This window comes from Haliotis rufescens, unplaced genomic scaffold (genome assembly GCF_023055435.1).
Source record: "Haliotis rufescens isolate VD_foot unplaced genomic scaffold, xgHalRufe1.0.p SCAF_15, whole genome shotgun sequence".
NCBI lineage: Eukaryota > Metazoa > Mollusca > Gastropoda > Lepetellida > Haliotidae > Haliotis > Haliotis rufescens.
In genome coordinates this window covers 12350063-12372435 of record NW_025963835.1, presented here as the reverse complement: position 1 = coordinate 12372435, position 22373 = coordinate 12350063, and the positions used below count along the sequence as shown (strand labels likewise).

At 44.9% G+C, this 22373-nt stretch overlaps 1 protein-coding gene across 1 annotated transcript in view; it reads left to right on the top strand.

Annotated features, from left to right (window-relative positions):
* LOC124111349 (ATP-binding cassette sub-family C member 9-like) overlaps window positions 1-22373 on the top strand; it is a 78700-nt gene that overhangs the window by 36911 nt on the left and 19416 nt on the right. The window contains exons 14-24 of the mRNA XM_048396151.1: window positions 3588-3668; window positions 4626-4763; window positions 5789-5913; window positions 7495-7564; window positions 9107-9224; window positions 9833-10086; window positions 14722-14882; window positions 15954-16023; window positions 18573-18730; window positions 19845-19937; window positions 21097-21199. Coding sequence (XP_048252108.1) covers window positions 3588-3668; window positions 4626-4763; window positions 5789-5913; window positions 7495-7564; window positions 9107-9224; window positions 9833-10086; window positions 14722-14882; window positions 15954-16023; window positions 18573-18730; window positions 19845-19937; window positions 21097-21199 — 1371 coding nt within the window. The remainder of the gene's footprint in view (window positions 1-3587; window positions 3669-4625; window positions 4764-5788; window positions 5914-7494; window positions 7565-9106; window positions 9225-9832; window positions 10087-14721; window positions 14883-15953; window positions 16024-18572; window positions 18731-19844; window positions 19938-21096; window positions 21200-22373) is intronic.

The following is a 22373-nucleotide window of genomic DNA, read 5'->3' as shown; positions in this document are numbered from 1 at the left end:
TCTTACAGAGATCGGGGAGAAGGAAGTGTTTGTTATGTCTTGTAACATTGACATTCTTGTTGCTGGAGATTTCACAGAGATCGGGGAGAAGGTAGTGTTTGTTATGTCATGTAACATTGACATTCTTGTAGCTGGAGATCTTAGAGAGATCGGGGGAAGGTAGTGATTGATATGTCATGTAACATTGACACTCTCGTAGCTGGAGAACTTACAGAGATTGGTGAGAAGGTAGTGTTTGATATGTCATGTAACATTGACACTCTCGTAGCTGGAGATCTTACAGAGATTGGTGAGAAGGTAGTGTTTGATATGTCATGTAACATTGACATTCTTGTAGCTGGAGATCTTACAGAAATTGGGGAGAAGGTAGTGTTTGTTATGTCATGTAACATTGACATTCTTGTAGCTGGAGATCTTACAGAGATCGGGGAGAAGGTGGTGTTTGATATGTCATGTAACATTGACATTCTTGTAGCTGGAGATCTTACAGAGATTGGGGAGAAGGTAGTGTTTGTTATGTCATGTAACATTGATATTCTTGTAGCTGGAGATCTTACAGAGATTGGGGAGAAGGTAGTGTTTGTTATGTCATGTAACATTGATATTCTTGTAGCTGGAGATCTTACAGAGATCGGGGAGAAGGTAGTGTTTGTTATGTCATGTAACATTAACATTGTTGTTGCTGGAGATCTTACAGAGATCGGGGAGACGGTAGTGTTTGTTATGTCATGTAACATTGACATTCTTGTTGCTGGAGATCTTACAGAGATCGGGGAGAAGGAAGTGTTTGTTATGTCTTGTAACATTGACATTCTTGTTGCTGGAGATTTCACAGAGATCGGGGAGAAGGTAGTGTTTGTTATGTCATGTAACATTGACATTCTTGTAGCTGGAGATCTTAGAGAGATCGGGGGAAGGTAGTGATTGATATGTCATGTAACATTGACACTCTCGTAGCTGGAGAACTTACAGAGATTGGGGAGAAGGTAGTGTTTGATATGTCATGTAACATTGACACTCTCGTAGCTGGAGATCTTACAGAGATTGGTGAGAAGGTAGTGTTTGATATGTCATGTAACATTGACATTCTCGTAGCCGGAGATCTTACAGAGATCGGGGAGAAGGTAGTGTTTGATATGTCATGTAACATTGACACTCTCGTAGCCGGAGATCTTACAGAGATCGGGGAGAAGGTAGTGTTTGTTATGTCATGTAACATTGACATTCTTGTAGCTGGAGATCTTACAGGGATCAGGGAGAAGGTAGTGTTTGATATGTCATGTAACATTGACATTCTTGTAGCTGGAGATCTTACAGAGATCGGGGAGAAGGTAGTGTTTGTTATGTCATGTAACATTGACATTCTTGTAGCTGGAGATCTTAGAGAGATCGGGGGAAGGTAGTGATTGATATGTCATGTAACATTGACACTCTCGTAGCTGGAGAACTTACAGAGATTGGTGAGAAGGTAGTGTTTGATATGTCATGTAACATTGACACTCTCGTAGCTGGAGATCTTACAGAGATTGGTGAGAAGGTAGTGTTTGATATGTCATGTAACATTGACACTCTCGTAGCCGGAGATCTTACAGAGATCGGGGAGAAGGTAGTGTTTGATATGTCATGTAACATTGACACTCTCGTAGCCGGAGATCTTACAGAGATCGGGGAGAAGGTAGTGTTTGTTATGTCATGTAACATTGACATTCTTGTAGCTGGAGATCTTAGAGAGATCGGGGGAAGGTAGTGATTGATATGTCATGTAACATTGACACTCTCGTAGCTGGAGAACTTACAGAGATTGGTGAGAAGGTAGTGTTTGATATGTCATGTAACATTGACACTCTCGTAGCTGGAGATCTTACAGAGATCGGGGAGAAGGTAGTGTTTGATATGTCATGTAACATTGACACTCTCGTAGCCGGAGATCTTACAGAGATCGGGGAGAAGGTAGTGTTTGATATGTCATGTAACATTGACACTCTCGTAGCCGGAGATCTTACAGAGATTGGTGAGAAGGTAGTGTTTGATATGTCATGTAACATTGACACACTCGTAGCCGGAGATCTTACAGAGATCGGGGAGAAGGTAGTGTTTGATATGTCATGTAACATTGACACTCTCGTAGCCGGAGATCTTACAGAGATCGGGGAGAAGGTAGTGTTTGTTATGTCATGTAACATTGACATTCTTGTAGCTGGAGATCTTACAGGGATCGGGGAGAAGGTAGTGTTTGTTATGTCATGTAACATTGACATTCTTGTAGCTGGAGATCTTACAGAGATCGGGGAGAAGGTAGTGTTTGTTATGTCTTGTAACATTGACATTCTTGTTCCTGGAGATTTCACAGAGATCGGGGAGAAGGTAGTGTTTGTTATGTCATGTAACATTGATATTCTCGTAGCTGGAGATCTTAGAGAGATCGGGGGAAGGTATTGATTGATATGTCATGTAACATTGACACTCTCGTAGCTGGAGAACTTACAGGGATCAGGGAGAAGGAAGTGTTTGTTATGTCATGTAACATTGACATTCTTGTAGCTGGAGATCTTACAGGGATCAGGGAGAAGGAAGTGTTTGTTATGTCATGTAACATTGACATTCTTGTAGCTGGAGATCTTACAGAGATTGCGGAGAAGGTAGTGTTTGTTATGTCATGTAACATTGACACTCTCGTAGCCGGAGATCTTAGAGAGATCGGGGAGAAGGTAGTGTTTGTTATGTCATGTAACATTGACATTCTTGTAGCTGGAGATCTTACAGAGATTGGTGAGAAGGTAGTGTTTGATATGTCATGTAACACTGACATTCTTGTAGCTGGAGATCTTACAGAGATTGGTGAGAAGGTAGTGTTTGATATGTCATGTAACATTGACATTCTTGTAGCTGGAGATCTTACCGAGATTGGGGAGAAGGAAGTGTTTGTTATGTCATGTAACATTGACATTCTTGTTGCTGGAGATCTCACAGAGATTGCGGAGAAGGAAGTGTTTGTTATGTCTTGTAACATTGACACTCTCGTAGCTGGAGATCTTACAGGGATCAGGGAGAAGGTAGTGTTTGTTATGTCATGTAACATTGACATTCTTGTAGCTGGAGATCTTACAGGGATCGGGGAGAAGGAAGTGTTTGTTATGTCATGTAACATTGACATTCTTGTTGCTGGAGATCTTACAGAGATTGCGGAGAAGGTAGTGTTGATATGTCATGTGACATGAACTCTCTAGTACCTCTGTGAATTACAAAGTTCAGAGAGAAGATGCAGTATAGCAGACACGTCCTGCCATTTTTGTAAGGGATGTATACACGCTCCTTCTTTAGCAACGGTTTCAGACACCATTTTTTGTGTTTTTTGTTTTTGCAGCTTTATTAGTAGCATCAAACAAACATGGTGGATAGTTTGTTTCTCATACTGCATTTTGCCGGAGGGGATTCCATGTTAGAATAAAGGTCCCCAGCAACCTTAGCTTGTCACAAGAGGCGACTCGATGGATCTCAAGTGTACTTCCTTCCACAGTGGCAATTTGATAATGAAATATCTGTACACAGAGAAAGGTGTGGTTTCTATGAATACCTGTGTCTTGCAGGGCGTCACATTGAGTGGGGGTCAGAAGCAGAGGGTGTGTCTTGCCCGGGCCATCTACTCCGACGCGGACGCCGTCATCCTGGTGAGTGGACGACATTAGTCAGAACACATGTTGAACACATTAGTCCGAACACATGTTGAACCCATTAGTCAGAACCCATCAGTCAAAACACATGTTGAACCCATAAATCAGAACACATTCGTCAGAACACATGTTGAACCCATTAGTCCGAACACATGTTGAACCCATTAGTCAGAACCAATCAGTCAAAACACATGTTGAACCCATAAATCAGAACCCATTCGTCAGAACACATGTTGAACCCATTTGTTCGAACACATATTGAACCCATTAGTCCGAACACGTTGAACCCATTAGTCCGAACACATGTTGAACCAAATAGTCCGAACACATGTTGAACCAATTAATCCGAACACATGTTGAACACATTCGTCAGAACACATGTTGAACCCATTAGTCCGAACACATGTTGAACCCATTAGTCCGAACACATGTTGAACACATGCGTCAGAACACATGTTGAACCCATTAGTCCGAACACATGTTGAACCCATTAGTCCGAACACATGTTGAACACATGCTTCAGAACACATGTTGAACCCATTGGTCCGAACACATGTTGAACCCATTAGTCCGAACACATGTTGAACACATGCTTCAGAACACATGTTGAACCCATTTGTCCGAACACATGTTGAACCCATTAGTCAGAACCCATCAGTCAAAACACATGTTGAACCCATTAATCAGAATCCATTCGTCAGAACACATGTTGAACCCATTAGTCCGAACACATGTTGAACCCATTAGTCCGAACACATGTTGAACCCATTAGTCCGAACACATGTTGAACCCATTAGTCCGAACACATGTTGAACACATTAGTCAGAACACATTTTGAACACATTAGTCAGAACACAGACTCGATTACATTTGGACCGCCGTCATTTAGCTGCAATGTTGCTGAGTTAAACAATTTAATTTCATGTCCTGAAAGTTTCTTCCTTTCATGTCCAGGACGACCCGTTCTCGGCACTGGATGCTCATGTGGGACGCCATGTGTTCGAGGAGGCAATACAGCGGCGTTTGTTGCGGAGAAAGCGGTCCGTGATCCTTGTGACGCACCAACTGCAGTATATTGGACAAGCCAGTCAGGTAATACAGCTGCAGTATATTGGACAAGCCAGTCAGGTAATACAGCTGTAGTATATTGGACAAGCCAGTCAGGTAATACAGCTGCAGTATTTTGGATAAGCCAGTCAGGAAATACAGCTGTAGTATATTGGACAAGCCAGTCAGGTAATACAGCTGCATTATATTGGATGTGTCAGTCAAATTATACAGCTGCAGTATACAAGATGTGTCAGTCAAGTTATACAGCAGCAGTATATTGAATGTGTCTGTCATTTAATACAGCTGCAGTATATTGAATGTGTCAGTCAGGTAATACAGCTGCATTATATTGGATGTGTTAGTTACGTTATGCAGCTGCAATATATTGGATGTGTCAGTCAGGTTATACAGCAGCAGTATATTGGATGTGTCAGTCAGGTTATATAGCTGCAGTATATTGGATGTATCAGTTAGGTAATATAGCTGCAGTATATTGGATGTGTCAGTTAGGTAATACAGCTGCAGTATATTGGATGTGTCAGTCAGGTTATACAGCAGCAGTATATTGGATGTGTCAGTCAGGTTATACAGCTGCAGTATATTGGATGTGTCAGTCAGGTTATACAGCAGCAGTATATTGGATGTGTCAGTCAGGTTATACAGCTGCAGTATATTGGATGTGTCAGTTAGGTTATATAGCTGCAGTATATTGGATGTGTCAGTTAGGTAATACAGCTGCAGTATATTGGATGTGTCAGTCAGGTTGCAACAGTCAAGTGTCAAGTGTAGTTCAACCTCGGTCAACAATGTCAATGTTCGCACAACCAGATTTTCAACTGTTTTCGGTTTTAACTGTTATATGAATAAAAATTATTTTATATTTACACTTAAATGTATATTTAACATTGGTATGCCACACTCATTCTTGTTAGATGTTTTGACAATGTGTCTATGGTTACATGGTTTTGCAAAGGGACATCACAATAAACAGACCCATTTGGCGAAACTGGAAAATGGCTTTTTTGTAAAACTTTTACTTTGTGAGACCCCAGGTTTGTGTTGTCCAGGTGATCGTGATGAAGGAGGGGGAGATTGTGTACCAGGGTCGGCCTGGAGATGTCAAGAAGTACGACCAGGATCTCTACGACTCTTGGAAGAAGGCCTTAAAAGATGCAAAGCCTACTGACGTGAAGTAAGTCCTACTACTGCCCTTGGTGAGGGATGAAAGTACAGTGAAATCTGAGATAGTCTGCTTACTGGTCCCATAAATTTATCAAAGTTGATGCATCAACTAGTCCAAATATGTAAAATCTGTGATGACTGTGTCATGAATTACACATGACATAAGGTTAGTGATGATAATAGTATGGTCAACGATTGATGTTGTGTGGACAAGTAAGGGTCGGTCAGGCGCACATTTGAATTTTTTGGACCTGCACTTGTAGATGTTATGTTGCATCTTTAAGTAAAAAGTTGCACTGGTGCATTTTGTTATGGCTAACTCGAGGACTGTAAACATTACACAAATAATAATATATTCAGAAGGAACAGTGTGAATGATTTCTAAACTAGAAATCAATATGCCTTTTAAATGATATAATTATATGATAAAGAAAGGCGATGTATTTCAAGGTTGTGAAAAGTCTGTGTAAATTTAAATTAAATATTGATTTTTAAGACCCGTAAAGAACTGGGTTAGAATAGGTCTTCAGCAACCCATGCTCGTCGTCAGGCTCACTGACTTGGTTGATCGTGTAGATTGAAGGTCATGATGTCAATCACTGGATTGTCCCTTCCAGATTCAATTAGGAGATAAACATACTGTGTTTTCAATGTAGAGCTAGGTTACCTGTAGATTTAACCCCACTAAATTGAATTTGGAACTGAACGCGCAGCATGAGGTTTCAAAGGTCAAATTTAGAGCGGTTAAATCTACAGGTAACCTAGCTCTACATTGAAAACACAGTATGTTTATCTCCATTCTACCATGACTAAATAAAACGCGAACTCTTTGATGTTACCAGATATATTGAGTGAAGCGGCATGGGTTGAGTCCTGTGTTTTGAGTGGGTTATCGATCTGATTTACGGAATCACCGAACAAAATATGGCTCTGTATGTACTCAAGCAGTTTGTTTACATCGTAATACTTCACTCGAAACATATGACAGGCATTGAAAGCATATAAACACGGCAACTTGGTAAGCTAACATGAGGTGGGCATCCCTAAAGAAAACAAAGCAAGCTTTGCAAGGCTTTCGCTCTACATCGCACGTCACCATTATGACATCATATCGCTTCTTGTGATGCAAAAGTCATATATAGAAAAGCGCCAAAATTTCAAGCTCTCTCTTGTCTCCAAAACATAAATACATTCCCTTTGTAGATTTCTATCATGTTTTCTGCTCGAAATGTATTGCCACACATCCTTTGAATATTGTAGTAACCGCATCTGTGCATTTTGTAACCTGTGTAATTGTAAATATGATTGTTAAAATATCCTATGAATATTAGCTTCCACGGTGATGCAGCCGTCAAACCATCTCTTTCAATCAGAGGGGGTTATTGTGATTTAATACCCTCTGATTGACCAATCAGAATCGGGTAAATTCCAAATTCATGGTAGAATTATTCACAGACGTCATACAGCTGGAATATTTCTGAGTGTTGTTTGCTTGTCTGTTGTTTAAAGCTGCAAACAAGTTATTCTTAAGCCCAGCTTGTAGTAGACGTTTAGTTCTGATATAGCATGGACGACTTCTTTCTATTAACAGATTGTCAAAGGAGTCGGACCTGGAGGGAGACAGGAGACAGAGCTTGACTGAGAGACCCCCGTCTGTCCAGGTACCTTGAGAAACTGCCCCTTGTGGGGATTCTGGGGCAGAATAGATCCCCACTATCAAGAGCAAAAGAGAAACTGACACCTGTGTTTTGTTTGTTGTTTAACACCAACTGTCAGCAATATTCAAGGAATATCAGTATACCGTATTCAACATAATAAGCGGCGTGCTCTAATAAGCTCCCGTGGCGTTATTTGCTAATATATTGCTGGTGAACAATCCCAGTTAGTACCCCTTCTGATTGATCAATGTACACAAGATTTATTTATTCACGTATAATACGCACTCGTGTGTTATATGCACCCTTAATTATGGGCAATTAAATTCTGGAAAAATATATCTGTCATATATTAACATTTCAGGCTGTCAGCATAAACCCCGAAATTTATCTTTCAACTCTGTTTTTTCCACCAAAATAATATTTTAATAAGAGCCTCCTATTTCTAATTTTGAGAGCGCCCTGTGCGTTTGTTACGTCGAATACGGTAATATATTTTTGGGGTCAAAGACATGAACACGATGGTCCGATGCTGGCAATATGTGGCATGCTTCACCTGATTTCCCAGAGTTTCACTGATGTCATATCACTGCACATGCACAGAAGCTTTGGTTTTGCTGTGGTTGATCTCAGTCACCCACTGGCATCCTGGGCTATTTTGGATAATTTACTGATTTGAACAGCCGTCCCATTTTGCATCCCACAGTCCAGTGACAAACCCACGCTCTCCCCCACACACACACACACACTCCAACAAACACACTCTCGCCTCTCTCCCACACACACTCTCTCTCCCACACACACTCTCTCTCCCACACACACTCTCTCTCCCCCCCCTACTCTCACACACACACACTCGCACACTACACACACACACACTACACACACACACACTACACACACACAACTACACACACACACACACACACACACACACTACACACACACACACACAACTACACACACCCACACTACACACACACACACTACACACACACACACTACCACACACACACTACCACACACACACACCCCCACCCCCACCCACACACACACACACACACACCCACACCCACACCCACACACACACACCCACACCCTCACACACACCAACTCTCTCCCACACACACAAACACACACACGCTCCCCCCCCCCAACACACACACACTCTCTCTCACACACACACACTCTCCCACACAAACACTCTCTCTCTCTCTCTCTCTCTCTCTCTCTCTCTCTCACACACACACACTCTCTTTCTCACGCGCACACACACACTAATTTTTTAAGAGACTTTAAACCACATTTCGTTCACCTTGTATGACCTGTGAAAATCCAGGGGAACATAGGTCTTCAGCAAACCATGATTGCTGTAAAAGGCTACTATGCTTGTCATAAGAGGTGTGGCATTAAACAACAAACAACAACCTCATGTGGTAATCTGCATTTGAGTGGTCATGGCCAAAGAAATAATGAATGAGAATGATGTGGTTGTGTTGTTCCCTGCAGCCCCTGTGTGATTCTGACATGTCCTCCATCATGTTGCAGTCCAACCTCAGTCTGACTGTGTTCAGTCGTCAGATCTCACGGTCACAGATGTCCGTGATGACAGAGGCCAGTAACGAAGACAGGAATGACGAGGACGAAGGAGAGAAGTCAAAGCAAGGTCAGTACCACCTGACACGCACCTCAGCTCGGTGCTGCTCAGCCAGGATGCAAGTAGCCATCATCTACCATCTCGACTTTCATTCTTCAAGCTACTGTCATTCCCCTCACATATACTACACATTTTTTAAAAGGGATATTTGTAATGAGATTGTTGGGATTGAATGTGACTGACCTCTGAGAGATATTGGCATATGAATAGTATACAATATTGCCAAGGAACTTAAACAAGTGCAGCTTCATGTTAGGTAAATTAATAATAAGTTTGGTTGAATATGCGGCTCTCTTCTTGTTTAATAACAGTATGAAATATCATTATCCCTCCCAATTTCTGAGTAGTATGTCGTGAGTCTTTGAAACCTGACTCCCTACTATAAGGATGTAGGTCTATCCATACTATAAGGATGTAATCTAAATCCGAAACCCATTAACTGCTTGGAGTTTTCAGGCCTAGTTTGTGTTGATAATGATGTGGATAAACATCAGAGCGTTCAAATCAGGGTTCAAATCACAATAACCGCCTCTGATTGAAACAGCATGAGCAATCAGAATGAATATTTCCCCGAGCCATTGTTAGAATGTCTCATAACATGCTGTGTTGTTCCTCAGAGGAGATGCAGGAGGAGTCTGGGAAGCTGATCAAGAAGGAGCACAAGGATGAGGGGGCTGTGATGGCGCTGGTGTACATGTACTACTTCCGCGCATGCTGTGTGGCGCTGTGCGTCCTCACACTGATGTTACAGCTCCTCCACCACAGCCTCATGGTCTCCGCCAACTTCTCCCTGTCCATCTGGTCGAGCAGCGCCAACAGGTTCCAGCAGAATCTCACCCACCACCCTCCGCCACCCAACTCTACAGTGCCAGTAAGTCTGTCCACCACCCTCCCCCACCCAACTCTACAGTGCCAGTAAGTCTGTCCACCACCCTCCCCCACCCAACTCTACAGTGCCAGTAAGTCTGTCCACCACCCTCCCCCACCCAACTCTACAGTGCCAGTAAGTCTGTCCACCACCCTCCCCCACCCAACACTACAGTGCCAGTAAGTCTGTCTACCACCCTCCCCCACCCAACTCTACAGTGCCAGTAAGTCTGTCCACCACCCTCCCCCACCCAACTCTACAGTGCCAGTAAGTCTGTCCACCACCCAACTCTACAGTGCCAGTAAGTCTGTCCACCACCCTCCCCCACCCAACTCTACAGTGCCAGTAAGTCTGTCCACCACCCTCCCCCACCCAACTCTACAGTGCCAGTAAGTCTGTCCACCACCCTCCCCTACCCAACTCTACAGTGCCAGTAAGTCTGTCCGCCACCCTCCGCCACCCAACTCTACAGTGCCAGTAAGTCTGTCCACCACCCTCCCCCACCCAACTCTACAGTGCCAGTAAGTCTGTCCACCACCCTCCCCCACCCAACTCTACAGTGCAAGTAAGTCTGTCCGCCACCCTCCGCCACCCAACTTTACAGTGCCAGTAAGTCTGTCCACCACCCTCCCCCACCCAACTCTACAGTGCCAGTAAGTCTGTCCACCACCCAACTCTACAGTGTCAGTAAGTCTGTCCACCACCCTCCGCCACCCAACTCTACAGTGCCAGTAAGTCTGTCCACCACCCTCCGCCACCCAACTCTACAGTGTAGTAAGTCTGTCCACCACCCTCCCCCACCCAACTCTACAGTGCCAGTAAGTCTGTCCACCACCCAACTCTACAGTGTCAGTAAGTCTGTCCACCACCCTCCGCCACCCAACTCTACAGTGCCAGTAAGTCTGTCCACCACCCTCCCCCACCCAACTCTACAGTGCCAGTAAGTCTGTCCACCACCCAACTCTACAGTGTCAGTAAGTCTGTCCACCACCCTCCGCCACTCAACTCTACAGTGCCAGTAAGTCTGTCCACCACCCTCCGCCACCCAACTCTACAGTGCCAGTAAGTCTGTCCGCCACCCTCCCCCACCCAACTCTACAGTGCCAGTAAGTCTGTCCACCACCCAACTCTACAGTGCCAGTAAGTCTGTCCACCACCCTCCCCCACCCAACTCTACAGTGCCAGTAAGTCTGTCCACCACCCTCCCCCACCCAACTCTACAGTGCCAGTAAGTCTGTCCACCACCCAACTCTACAGTGTCAGTAAGTCTGTCCACCACCCTCCGCCACTCAACTCTACAGTGCCAGTAAGTCTGTCCACCACCCTCCGCCACTCAACTCTACAGTGCCAGTAAGTCTGTCCACCACCCTCCGCCACCCAACTCTACAGTGCCAGTAAGTCTGTCCACCACCCTCCCCCACCCAACTCTACAGTGCCAGTAAGTCTGTCCGCCACCCTCCCCCACCCAACTCTACAGTGCCAGTAAGTCTGTCCGCCACCCTCCGCCACCCAACTCTACAGTGCCAGTAAGTCTGTCCGCCACCCTCCCCCACCCAACTCTACAGTGCCAGTAAGTCTGTCCGCCACCCTCCGCCACCCAACTCTACAGTGCCAGTAAGTCTGTCTACCACCCTCCGCCACCCAACTCTACAGTGCCAGTAAGTCTGTCTACCACCCTCCGCCACCCAACTCTACAGTGCCAGTAAGTCTGTCCACCACCCAACTCTACAGTGCCAGTCAGTCTGTCCACCACCCAACTCTACAGTGCCAGTAAGTCTGTCCGCCACCCTCCCCCACCCAACTCTACAGTGCCAGTAAGTCTGTCTACCACCCTCCGCCACCCAACTCTACAGTGCCAGTAAGTCTGTCCGCCACCCTCCGCCACCCAACTCTACAGTGCAAGTAAGTCTGTCCACCACCCTCCCCCACCCAACTCTACAGTGCCAGTAAGTCTGTCCACCACCCTCCACCACCCTCCGCCACCCAACTCTACAGTGCCAGTAAGTCTGTCCACCACCCAACTCTACAGTGCCAGTGAGTCTGTCCACCACCCAACTTTACAGTGCCAGTAAGTCTGTCCACCACCCTCCCCCACCCAACTCTACAGTGCCAGTAAGTCTGTCCACCACCCAACTTTACAGTGCCAGTAAGTCTGTCCACCACCCTCCCCCACCCAACTCTACAGTGCCAGTAAGTCTGTCCACCACCCTCCGCCACCCAACTCTACAGTGCCAGTAAGTCTGTCCACCACCCTCCCCCACCCAACTCTACAGTGTCAGTAAGTCTGTCTACCACCCTCCGCCACCCAACTCTACAGTGCCAGTAAGTCTGTCCGCCACCCTCCCCTACCCAACTCTACAGTGTAGTAAGTCTGTCCACCACCCTCCCCTACCCAACTCTACAGTGCCAGTAAGTCTGTCCACCACCCTCCCCCACCCAACTCTACAGTGCCAGTAAGTCTGTCCACCACCCTCCCCCACCCAACTCTACAGTGCCAGTATGTCTGTCCACCACCCTCCGCCACCCAACTCTACAGTGCCAGTAAGTCTGTCCACCACCCTCCCCCACCCAACTCTACAGTGTAGTAAGTCTGTCCGCCACCCTCCGCCACCCAACTCTACAGTGCCAGTAAGTCTGTCCACCACCCTCCGCCACCCAACTCTACAGTGCCAGTAAGTCTGTCCACCACCCTCCCCCACCCAACTCTACAGTGTAGTAAGTCTGTCCACCACCCTCCCCCACCCAACTCTACAGTGTAGTAAGTCTGTCCGCCACCCTCCGCCACCCAACTCTACAGTGCCAGTAAGTCTGTCCACCACCCAACTCTACAGTGTCAGTAAGTCCGTCTACCACCCTCCACCACCCAACTCTACAGTGCCAGTAAGTCTGTCCACCACCCTCCCCCACCCAACTCTACAGTGCCAGTAAGTCTGTCCACCATCCTCCCCCACCCAACTCTACAGTGTAGTAAGTCTGTCCGCCACCCTCCGCCACCCAACTCTACAGTGCCAGTAAGTCTGTCCGCCACCCTCCCCCACCCAACTCTACAGTGCCAGTAAGTCTGTCCACCACCCTCCGCCACCCAACTCTACAGTGCCAGTAAGTCTGTCCGCCACCCTCCCCCACCCAACTCTACAGTGCCAGTAAGTCTGTCCGCCACCCAACTCTACAGTGCCAGTAAGTCTGTCCACCACCCTCCCCTACCCAACTCTACAGTGCCAGGAAGTCTGTCCGCCACCCTCCCCCCCACTACTCTACAGTGCCAGTAAGTCTGTCCGCCACCCAACTCTACAGTGCCAGTAAGTCTGTCCGCCACCCTCCGCCACCCAACTCTACAGTGCCAGTAAGTCTGTCCACCACCCTCCCCTACCCAACTCTACAGTGCCAGTAAGTCTGTCCACCACCCTCCCCTACCCAACTCTACAGTGCCAGTAAGTCTGTCCACCACCCTCCCCTACCCAACTCTACAGTGCCAGTAAGTCTGTCCACCACCCTCCCCTACCCAACTCTACAGTGCCAGTAAGTCTGTCCACCACCCTCCGCCACCCAACTCTACAGTGTCAGTAAGTCTGTCCACCACCCTCCCCCACCCAACTCTACAGTGCCAGTAAGTCTGTCCACCACCCTCCCCCACCCAACTCTACAGTGCCAGTAAGTCTGTCCACCACCCTCCCCCACCCAACTCTACAGTGCCAGTAAGTCTGTCCACCACCCTCCCCCACCCAACTCTACAGTGCCAGTATGTCTGTCTACCACCCTCCACCACCCAACTCTACAGTGCCAGTAAGTCTGTCTACCACCCTCCGCCACCCAACTCTACAGTGCCAGTAAGTCTGTCCACCACCCAACTCTACAGTGCCAGTAAGTCTGTCCACCACCCTCCGCCACTCAACTCTACAGTGCCAGTAAGTCTGTCCACCACCCTCCGCCACCCAACTCTACAGTGCCAGTAAGTCTGTCCACCACCCTCCCCCACCCAACTCTACAGTGCCAGTAAGTCTGTCCACCACCCTCCCCCACCCAACTCTACAGTGCCAGTAAGTCTGTCCACCACCCTCCGCCACCCAACTCTACAGTGCCAGTAAGTCTGTCCACCACCCTCCGCCACCCAACTCTACAGTGCCAGTAAGTCTGTCCACCACCCTCCGCCACCCAACTCTACAGTGCCAGTAAGTCTGTCCACCACCCTCCCCCACCCAACTCTACAGTGCCAGTAAGTCTGTCCACCACCCTCCCCCACCCAACTCTACAGTGCCAATAAGTCTGTCCACCACCCTCCGCCACCCAACTCTACAGTGCCAGTAAGTCTGTCCACCACCCTCCGCCACCCAACTCTACAGTGTCAGTAAGTCTGTCCACCACCCTCCCCTACCCAACTCTACAGTGCCAGTAAGTCTGTCCACCACCCTCCGCCACCCAACTCTACAGTGCCAGTAAGTCTGTCCACCACCCTCCCCCACCCTTAACACCTCCACCATCTAAGTCTATTGTGTCAATAAGTCCATCTGGCAAAATATTTCCCACCATTTTTATTGAAATACTCTAACCCCCGTAATATGGAAAGTCAGGAGGTTCAGTGTTTGTGTTGCTGTATACCTGGAGCTCTGATCAAGATTACTCTTACCTTTATTTCTCCAGGTATTCGACAGTACCCCGCATGTGAAGCTGTACGCAGCACTGTCGCTGTCGGCCTTGGCGGGGGCGCTGCTGGCATCCATCATTCTCTACTTCACCGGGCTACAAGGGGCAAGGTCACTCTTCAAGAACATGCTCAACAATGTCATTCACGTCAACATGAGGTACACACATCTCAACACCCGACCAGACCAGGTGGCGGGCTCACAAAGTATTTAGGCAACATGACTTTATGTTAGGCATGCGTGATTGACTGGTTGGGTTAACACTGCTAAGAATAGTAGACTTTAAGTTAGGCGTGGTGATTGTGTAGGTTCGGTTAACACAGCAAAGAATAGAAGACTTTTAGTGAGGCGTGGTGATTGCGTAAACACATGATCACTTGATACTGGCATGCCTAAGGGATACAACTCTGCACCGCACATTTCGGTGTCCCGTGTCGGGTATGAGAGTTTAATAGAAAGAAAGTTGTTCCCAGTAATGCATGGAACAGCTTACCCATACTCACCTGAAGAAGACTGGAAAGTTGTGTGTGAATCCTGTGCTGGTCAATTGTGCAAGGATTTCAGCAACTGTTGTAGCATTTGGACTACTTGTGGAATGAGGCCAAGATCATGTGTTTGTTTGTTGTTTAATGCCGCACTCAGCAATATTTCAGCTATATGATGGCGGTCTGTAGATATCGAGTCTGGACCAGACAATCCAGTGATTGCCATCATGAGCATGCATCAACCAAGTCAGCGAGCCTGACCGACCGATCCTGTTAGTTGCCTCTTACGACAAGGGTAGACTCCTTTTACGGCAAGCATAGGTTGCTGAAGACCTATTCTTACCCGAATCTTCACAGGTGACCAAGGTCATGTGTAGATGATGCCATCCTCATCTATATCCTCAGCCTCTCAAAATGCCTTCGTGGTCCAGTGGTATAGTTGTTACCCTGCCTAGCTCTCGACTTTAAGGGGCTGAAACAAGGACTTGTAAGCTCGGAGTCAGTATACTGTGTCTGAGTGGGGTTTCATGTTAAACTGCGGCATGGTATCTCAGTGGGCTAGCACTATAAAATCAGCTTTAGTCTGACAAGTACAAGCACACACGTGAATGCATGTCGCTTTATAAGTGCAATGATCTTGGATGCGATGTAAAGCCCCATTTCACCTCACCCAACCTCACTCAAAATAGTGGGTAGTATGTTACAAATTATCTACATTCACAGTTGTCATGGCACTCTGTTTCAGATTCTTCGACACAAATCCCAGTGGACGGGTGCTGAACAGATTCACCTCCGATGTAGCCACTGTTGACCAGGTCAGTATTGCATGCCTCACAGCTTGACTACAGCATATGTAGCAGGGCATGGAGTCATCCCACAGATGACCTGGTCAGTCTTGTATGCCTCACAGCTTGACTACAGCATATGTAGCAGGGCATGGAGTCCTCCCACAGATGACCTGGTCAGTCTTGTATGCCTCACAGCTTAACTACAGCACATGTAGCAGGGCATGGAGTCATCCCACAGATGACATCAGGGGTAGATTTAACAACAATTTTGTATTCAGCCAGCAGGGATTACTCACTTCTCAAGTTTCTGGCCCTTCTCCAAACTGGCCTACAACTAAATGGAGGAGGCCACGAATTGGCCAGTTTGCAGGGCTCTGGAAATTTCAGAACACCACACCCATAAACCTTTTTCTTGCACTCTGAGATTAAATCTTGACTTCCATGCCATTTGCCTCATTTAATGGCGATATGGGCAGATAAAGAAGTTGTTGTACACCATTGGCTGTACACAATGGCTGCTGGTTGTCATTCTCCCAACATGATCTGTTCGCCCCCTTGGTTTTTCCCTCTCCCCAGGGCATGCTATGTCTACCAAAACCGAGGGAAAGTGTTTTCTCCAATACTGAACACATATATGATAATAGCCTCATAAACATATTCAAACAACACCCTGTCCAGGAGAATCAGACATTGACTAAATCTCACACACATCATAACAAATACCTTATTTAACGTACACCTATTTATATAATCTTATTTATGAAAAGATAGATTTATATATGTTTGAGTATTTAATTGGAAACATACCTTGACTTCACAAAATCTATAGAATATGCCCACTTGCTGTCGTCTGTCAGTGACTTGTCTGTGTAGTGACTGAGGTGCAAGTGAGGGGTAAAAAGCATGCAAAGCTGACCCTAAGGAAAACAATAGGGAACCACTCAACCAGAACATTTGCCCTGGCTGACACAAAGGAGCTGATAGGGTAGTGACTGACCCAAGCATAACTAAGTTAAAAGGTATTGTATCAAATCTTCATTAAAATCCCTAAAACCCATACTGCAAACTAATACTAAATACTAATACTAAATACTAATACTAAATACTAATATTAAATACTAATACTAAATACTAATATTAATACTAAATACTAATACTAAATACTAATATTAATAATAAATACTAATACTAAATACTAATATTAATAATAAATACTAATACTAAATACTAATATTAATAATAATACTAATACTAATAAAAAATACTAATACTAAATACTAATATTAATAATAAATACTAATACTAAATACTAATATTAATAATAATACTAATGCTAATACTAACTACACTATGTATTATTTACACTATATACTAATACTGACACAAATAACTAATGCTAATATTAATACTAATACTAACTACACTATGTATTATATTCACTTTATACTACTGGTATATTACTGGTTAGTTGACAGTTAAACAAAACCTGTAACTGCCACACTAATACAGCCAGTAACAAATGAAATGTTAATTTGATATACAATTAGGATTTAATTACTGGTAGCTCATTAGGTAATGATGGTTTGAAGTAGGTCTGGACAGTTAGGATGGGTAGAAGTAGGTCTGGACAGTTAGGATGGGTAGAAGTAGGTCTGGACAGTTAGGATGGGTAGAAGTAGGTCTGGACAGTTAGGATGGGTAGAAGGAGGTCTGCACAGTTAGGATGGGTAGAAGGAGGTCTGCACAGTTAGGATGGGTAGAAGTAGGTCTGGACAGTTAGGATGGGTAGAAGGAGGTCTGGACAGTTAGGATGGGTAGAAGGAGGTCTGCACAGTTAGGATGGGTAGAAGTAGGTCTGGACAGTTAGGATGGGTAGAAGTAGGTCTGGACAGTTAGGATGGGTAGAAGGAGGTCTGGACAGTTAGGATGGGTAGAAGGAGGTCTGGACAGTAAGGATGGGTAGAAGGAGGTCTGCACAGTTAGGATGGGTAGAAGGAGGTCTGGACAGTTAGGATGGGTAGAAGGAGGTCTGGACAGTTAGGATGGGTAGAAGGAGGTCTGGACAGTAAGGATGGGTAGAAGGAGGTCTGCACAGTTAGGATGGGTAGAAGGAGGTCTGGACAGTTAGGATGGGTAGAAGGAGGTCTGGACAGTTAGGATGGGTAGAAGGAGGTCTGGACAGTAAGGATGGGTAGAAGGAGGTCTGCACAGTTAGGATGGGTAGAAGGAGGTCTGGACAGTTAGGATGGGTAGAAGGAGGTCTGGACAGTTAGGATGGGTAGAAGGAGGTCTGGACAGTTAGGATGGGTAGAAGGAGGTCTGGACAGTTAGGATGGGTAGAAGGAGGTCTGCACAGTTAGGATGGGTAGAAGGAGGTCTGCACAGTTAGGATGGGTAGAAGGAGGTCTGGACAGTTAGGATGGGTAGAAGGAGGTCTGGACAGTTAGGATGGGTAGAAGGAGGTCTGGACAGTTAGGATGGGTAGAAGGAGGTCTGGACAGTTAGGATGGGTAGAAGGAGGAGATGGATTCTAGTTCCCATATCTCAAAACATCAACAGGCTAACTTGTTTTTCAGAAATTGGCAGCAAGTTTTGAGAGTTCTTTACGATGTCTCCTGTACACGTTCTCGGCCATTGTTGTGAACAGCATCGCAACACCCTTCTTCATCCTCGCAGCTCTTCCTCTGGTTCTCCTGTACTATTTCCTCCAAAGGTTCTTCAGGAACACATCAAGGTCAGTGGTCATTCTGGAACAAACTGAACAAAGTGTTACAACCTTGACTGTCTGCCTGGTCCTCGTTGTACAAAGCTGTCTCATGGTTGTATGCTAAAGTAAATGTCGGAGACCTGCGTCACTTTGGGCTTTCCTCCAACGCCGGATATAACTGGAATACTGTTCAAAGCAGCGTTAAATTGCAATGCTTTTACTCACTTGTATGCTATAATTGTGATTATGAAAAGATTTTTCATGCTAATGCACCCACTTGCACAGTTCCTGAATCTTTTATGTCATTCCAAATATGGCGCTTGACCACTTTCTAAATGGCATTGTGTGTTCATAGCTTTCGGCCATGGGAGACATGCCAATTTACACTTGTCAGAGGGGTACACAAAGTATGTGATCTGGACCACCATATTTTTGTGGAAACCTCAGTGGCTGAGTGGGTTAGATCGCTGACTTTGTGTGCTGGCGATTAGGTGCCTCACTGGCAGTGTGGGTTCGAATCCCGGATGGGATTCAACCCAAAACAGTACGAGAATCTGTACTATACTCAGAAAGTGTCATCCCAAATATAACATTTATTACCTTTAGTTGTTTTAATGAAACCCATCCAGGTCAACTGAAAGTTTTCTTCTCAAAATGTCAAGATGCATGTGGGGCACAGGTGGCCCAGTTGTTTGCAGCTCTGCCTGTATCTTCTGTGGAGAGTTGTGTGCTTCAGTTGAGCCAGAAACATATGATAGAGGGTTTGAGTCCAAGTTCGCCCCGATTATGTTTCTAGGTTTGTCAGCACCATACCCGTGTTCGTGGGTGTCACCGAAGTGGTAAACGTCTGAGACATGCATCACTTCGGGCTTTCCTCCCACATTCAGCTGACACGCCGCGATAACTGGGATATTGTTAAAAGCGGCGTTAAACCCAACTCACACAATTCTTGGTTTGTCAGTTACATACCCTCCTCGTGGGTGTCACCAAAGTGGTAAATTCACAACACCTGCATCACACTTGGAGCTTTCCTCCCACATCAAGCTGACACCCTATGATATTACTGAAATATTCATAAAGTGGTGTTAAACTAAACTCACTCCATCACTTCAGATGTATGTGTTTGTCATTGTGGCTTCAGAGAGTTGCAGCGTCTTGACAGTGTCACCAAGTCTCCTGTATACGCTCACTTCGGCGAGACCCTCGGCGGCCTGCAGACTATCAGGGCGTACAGGTCAGTACAGGGTATATTTACAAATATTTACAAATATTTACTGGAGACTGGGGTCCAAGATCAGCCTCTGAGCAGGCCTAGATATATCCTAGGGTGTCGTTGTACAAAACAACTTTAGCGCTACGACCGTCGTAAGCCTATGTTAAGGTTTGGGAGTTGTGTATTGTTTTGTGTATTGTTGGGTACTTTTTTCGCATGGAATGACTTGACAAATCATTCTTGAGGTTTTGTGTGATGCCGCTATTTCCATCACAAAAACAATATGTTGACATTTAACTGCCAACTACAACAAATATTACTTTTAACGAGTCAAAGTATGGCAGTTATAATATATGTTTCAATTCTCTGTCAACTAAGGTTCATTTCAAGGTGTCATTAGCGGTAATATGATCATGGTTGCTGTAAATAACGGTGAGATGGTGCTGTCACAGTATGTGGTAAAGCAGACCTTATGGAGCGAGGCAAACAGAAGTTGTAAGGATCGGAGGGATACACAATTTCTCCGAAATTAATGTCAATATTTTTTAATGAAATTTTGATTCAAATTAATCAAATAGATTCTGTAGATTACAAACAAGAGTCCAGATGTGCAGTGAACAGTTTTTATTACCGATGGTGTAACGACATTAACTTGCGTAATTCAATATGGACTTGTTGATATTCCATTTCTCATGGCGAGACGGTACACATATCATTTTAATACAGATTTTAGGGACCAAGTTAATACCTTGGCTTACCCATGAGATTAGCTTATCTACGGTCATATACAGTATGTTGTTTGTTTGTTGTTTAACGTCAGCAATATTCCATCTATATGGAATCGTTCTGTGAATAATTAAGTCTAGGCTAGACAATCCAGAGATTGATGTCATGAGCATAGATGGCAGTTGGGATGGATGACATGCATCAACCTGTGAGTGACCACCGGATTCCGAAAGTTGTCTCTTACGATAACCATGGGTTGCTGAAGACTAATCTAACATGGATCTTTGCAGGGGAGGGAGAAGTTTGTGTTGTAAGGTCATGAGAAGGGTGTATGTGGTAAGATTAGTTTTACCTTGGAATATTCAGACGATGTCTTATGAAAGTCATCTGTGAAGAACATACAGATTGTGAAACTAATGACTGGTAGTATTGACATTCTGTCATTGTTTTCTAGGTGTCAAGTGGCATTCCGGAGGAAAGCGTTTGCAACCATCGACTCAAATGTAGCCCCATTCTTGTACATTCACACCATCAACAGGTGGCTGGGGATCAGACTGGTGAGTTCCACAAAACATTGAATTCAAACCATGCCACTTCTATGGGCGGCCATTCGGTCATAAAATACAAAGTTGAAATAATAGTTAAATGTTACAAATAAAGTATTAAATGTTACTAATAAAGGTCAAAATACAAAACAAACAGACGCTGGTTAAACATACATTGCGCATGAAAGGACACTAAACTGTGAAAGGACGTTGACAATAAAGAACGCCAGATGGCATTGCAATTTGTAAAACATTCCGAGTTTAATCGGCTTGTTCCAATGTGTATATGATAACTGCATGCTGAGATCCACAATGTATTACGTCATTCCTCGTGCACCCACCGTCTGACGTCACATATGTGTAATGTATAATGTATACATTTCGTTTCGTTTATGCATCGTCACCGGGAAAGGGCCTTTTTGAATTGGTGCAACACGAGGGTGTTATGATGCAGAGTTATGTTTCAGACGCACATTTTCATAACATCTGAAATGTGAACATTGTGGGAGAATTGTGCACTGTCTCAACATCATTTATGGCAAGCTATTTTTCCTATCAAATGTACAAAGTTATACATATGCATACAAATCCAATTGATATATATTTTTGTGTTAAGAAATAGGGCAGCATATTGTTTGCTTACAGTTTCAGAGAAGCTGTGAAATAAAACAAATGTTGCACAGTACATATATCGATGTAGGATAATAAGTGGTGACATTTGCTGTTTTGTTACGCATAACAAAATTTCAAACACTTAGTGTCTCTTTTTCAAATTGGTTTAATACTTGCAGTTACATTTATACCACACCATCAGGCAGGAAAGTAGTTTTAACGTGTGTTAGGTTGGCACAGTACAGCGTAAGCGCAATTCTCGCACAACGTTCACTTTCCAGATGTCATGAAAATGATGTAATCCATTGTGGATCTCAGCATGCAGTTATCATATACACATTGGAACAAGCCGATTAAACTCAGAATGTTTTACAAATTGCAATGCCGTCTGGCGTTCTTTATTGTCAGTGTCCTTTAGTAGTGTGACGCTCTTTAGTACACATTGTTTTTTCTTTTCATATGACATCTTTTTGTAACATTTGACTATTATATTGCGTACGTTTGACCTTAAATTCAACTGTGTATTTTTTAACCGGCGTCTGTTTTGTATTTTGAACTTTTTTAGTAACATTTG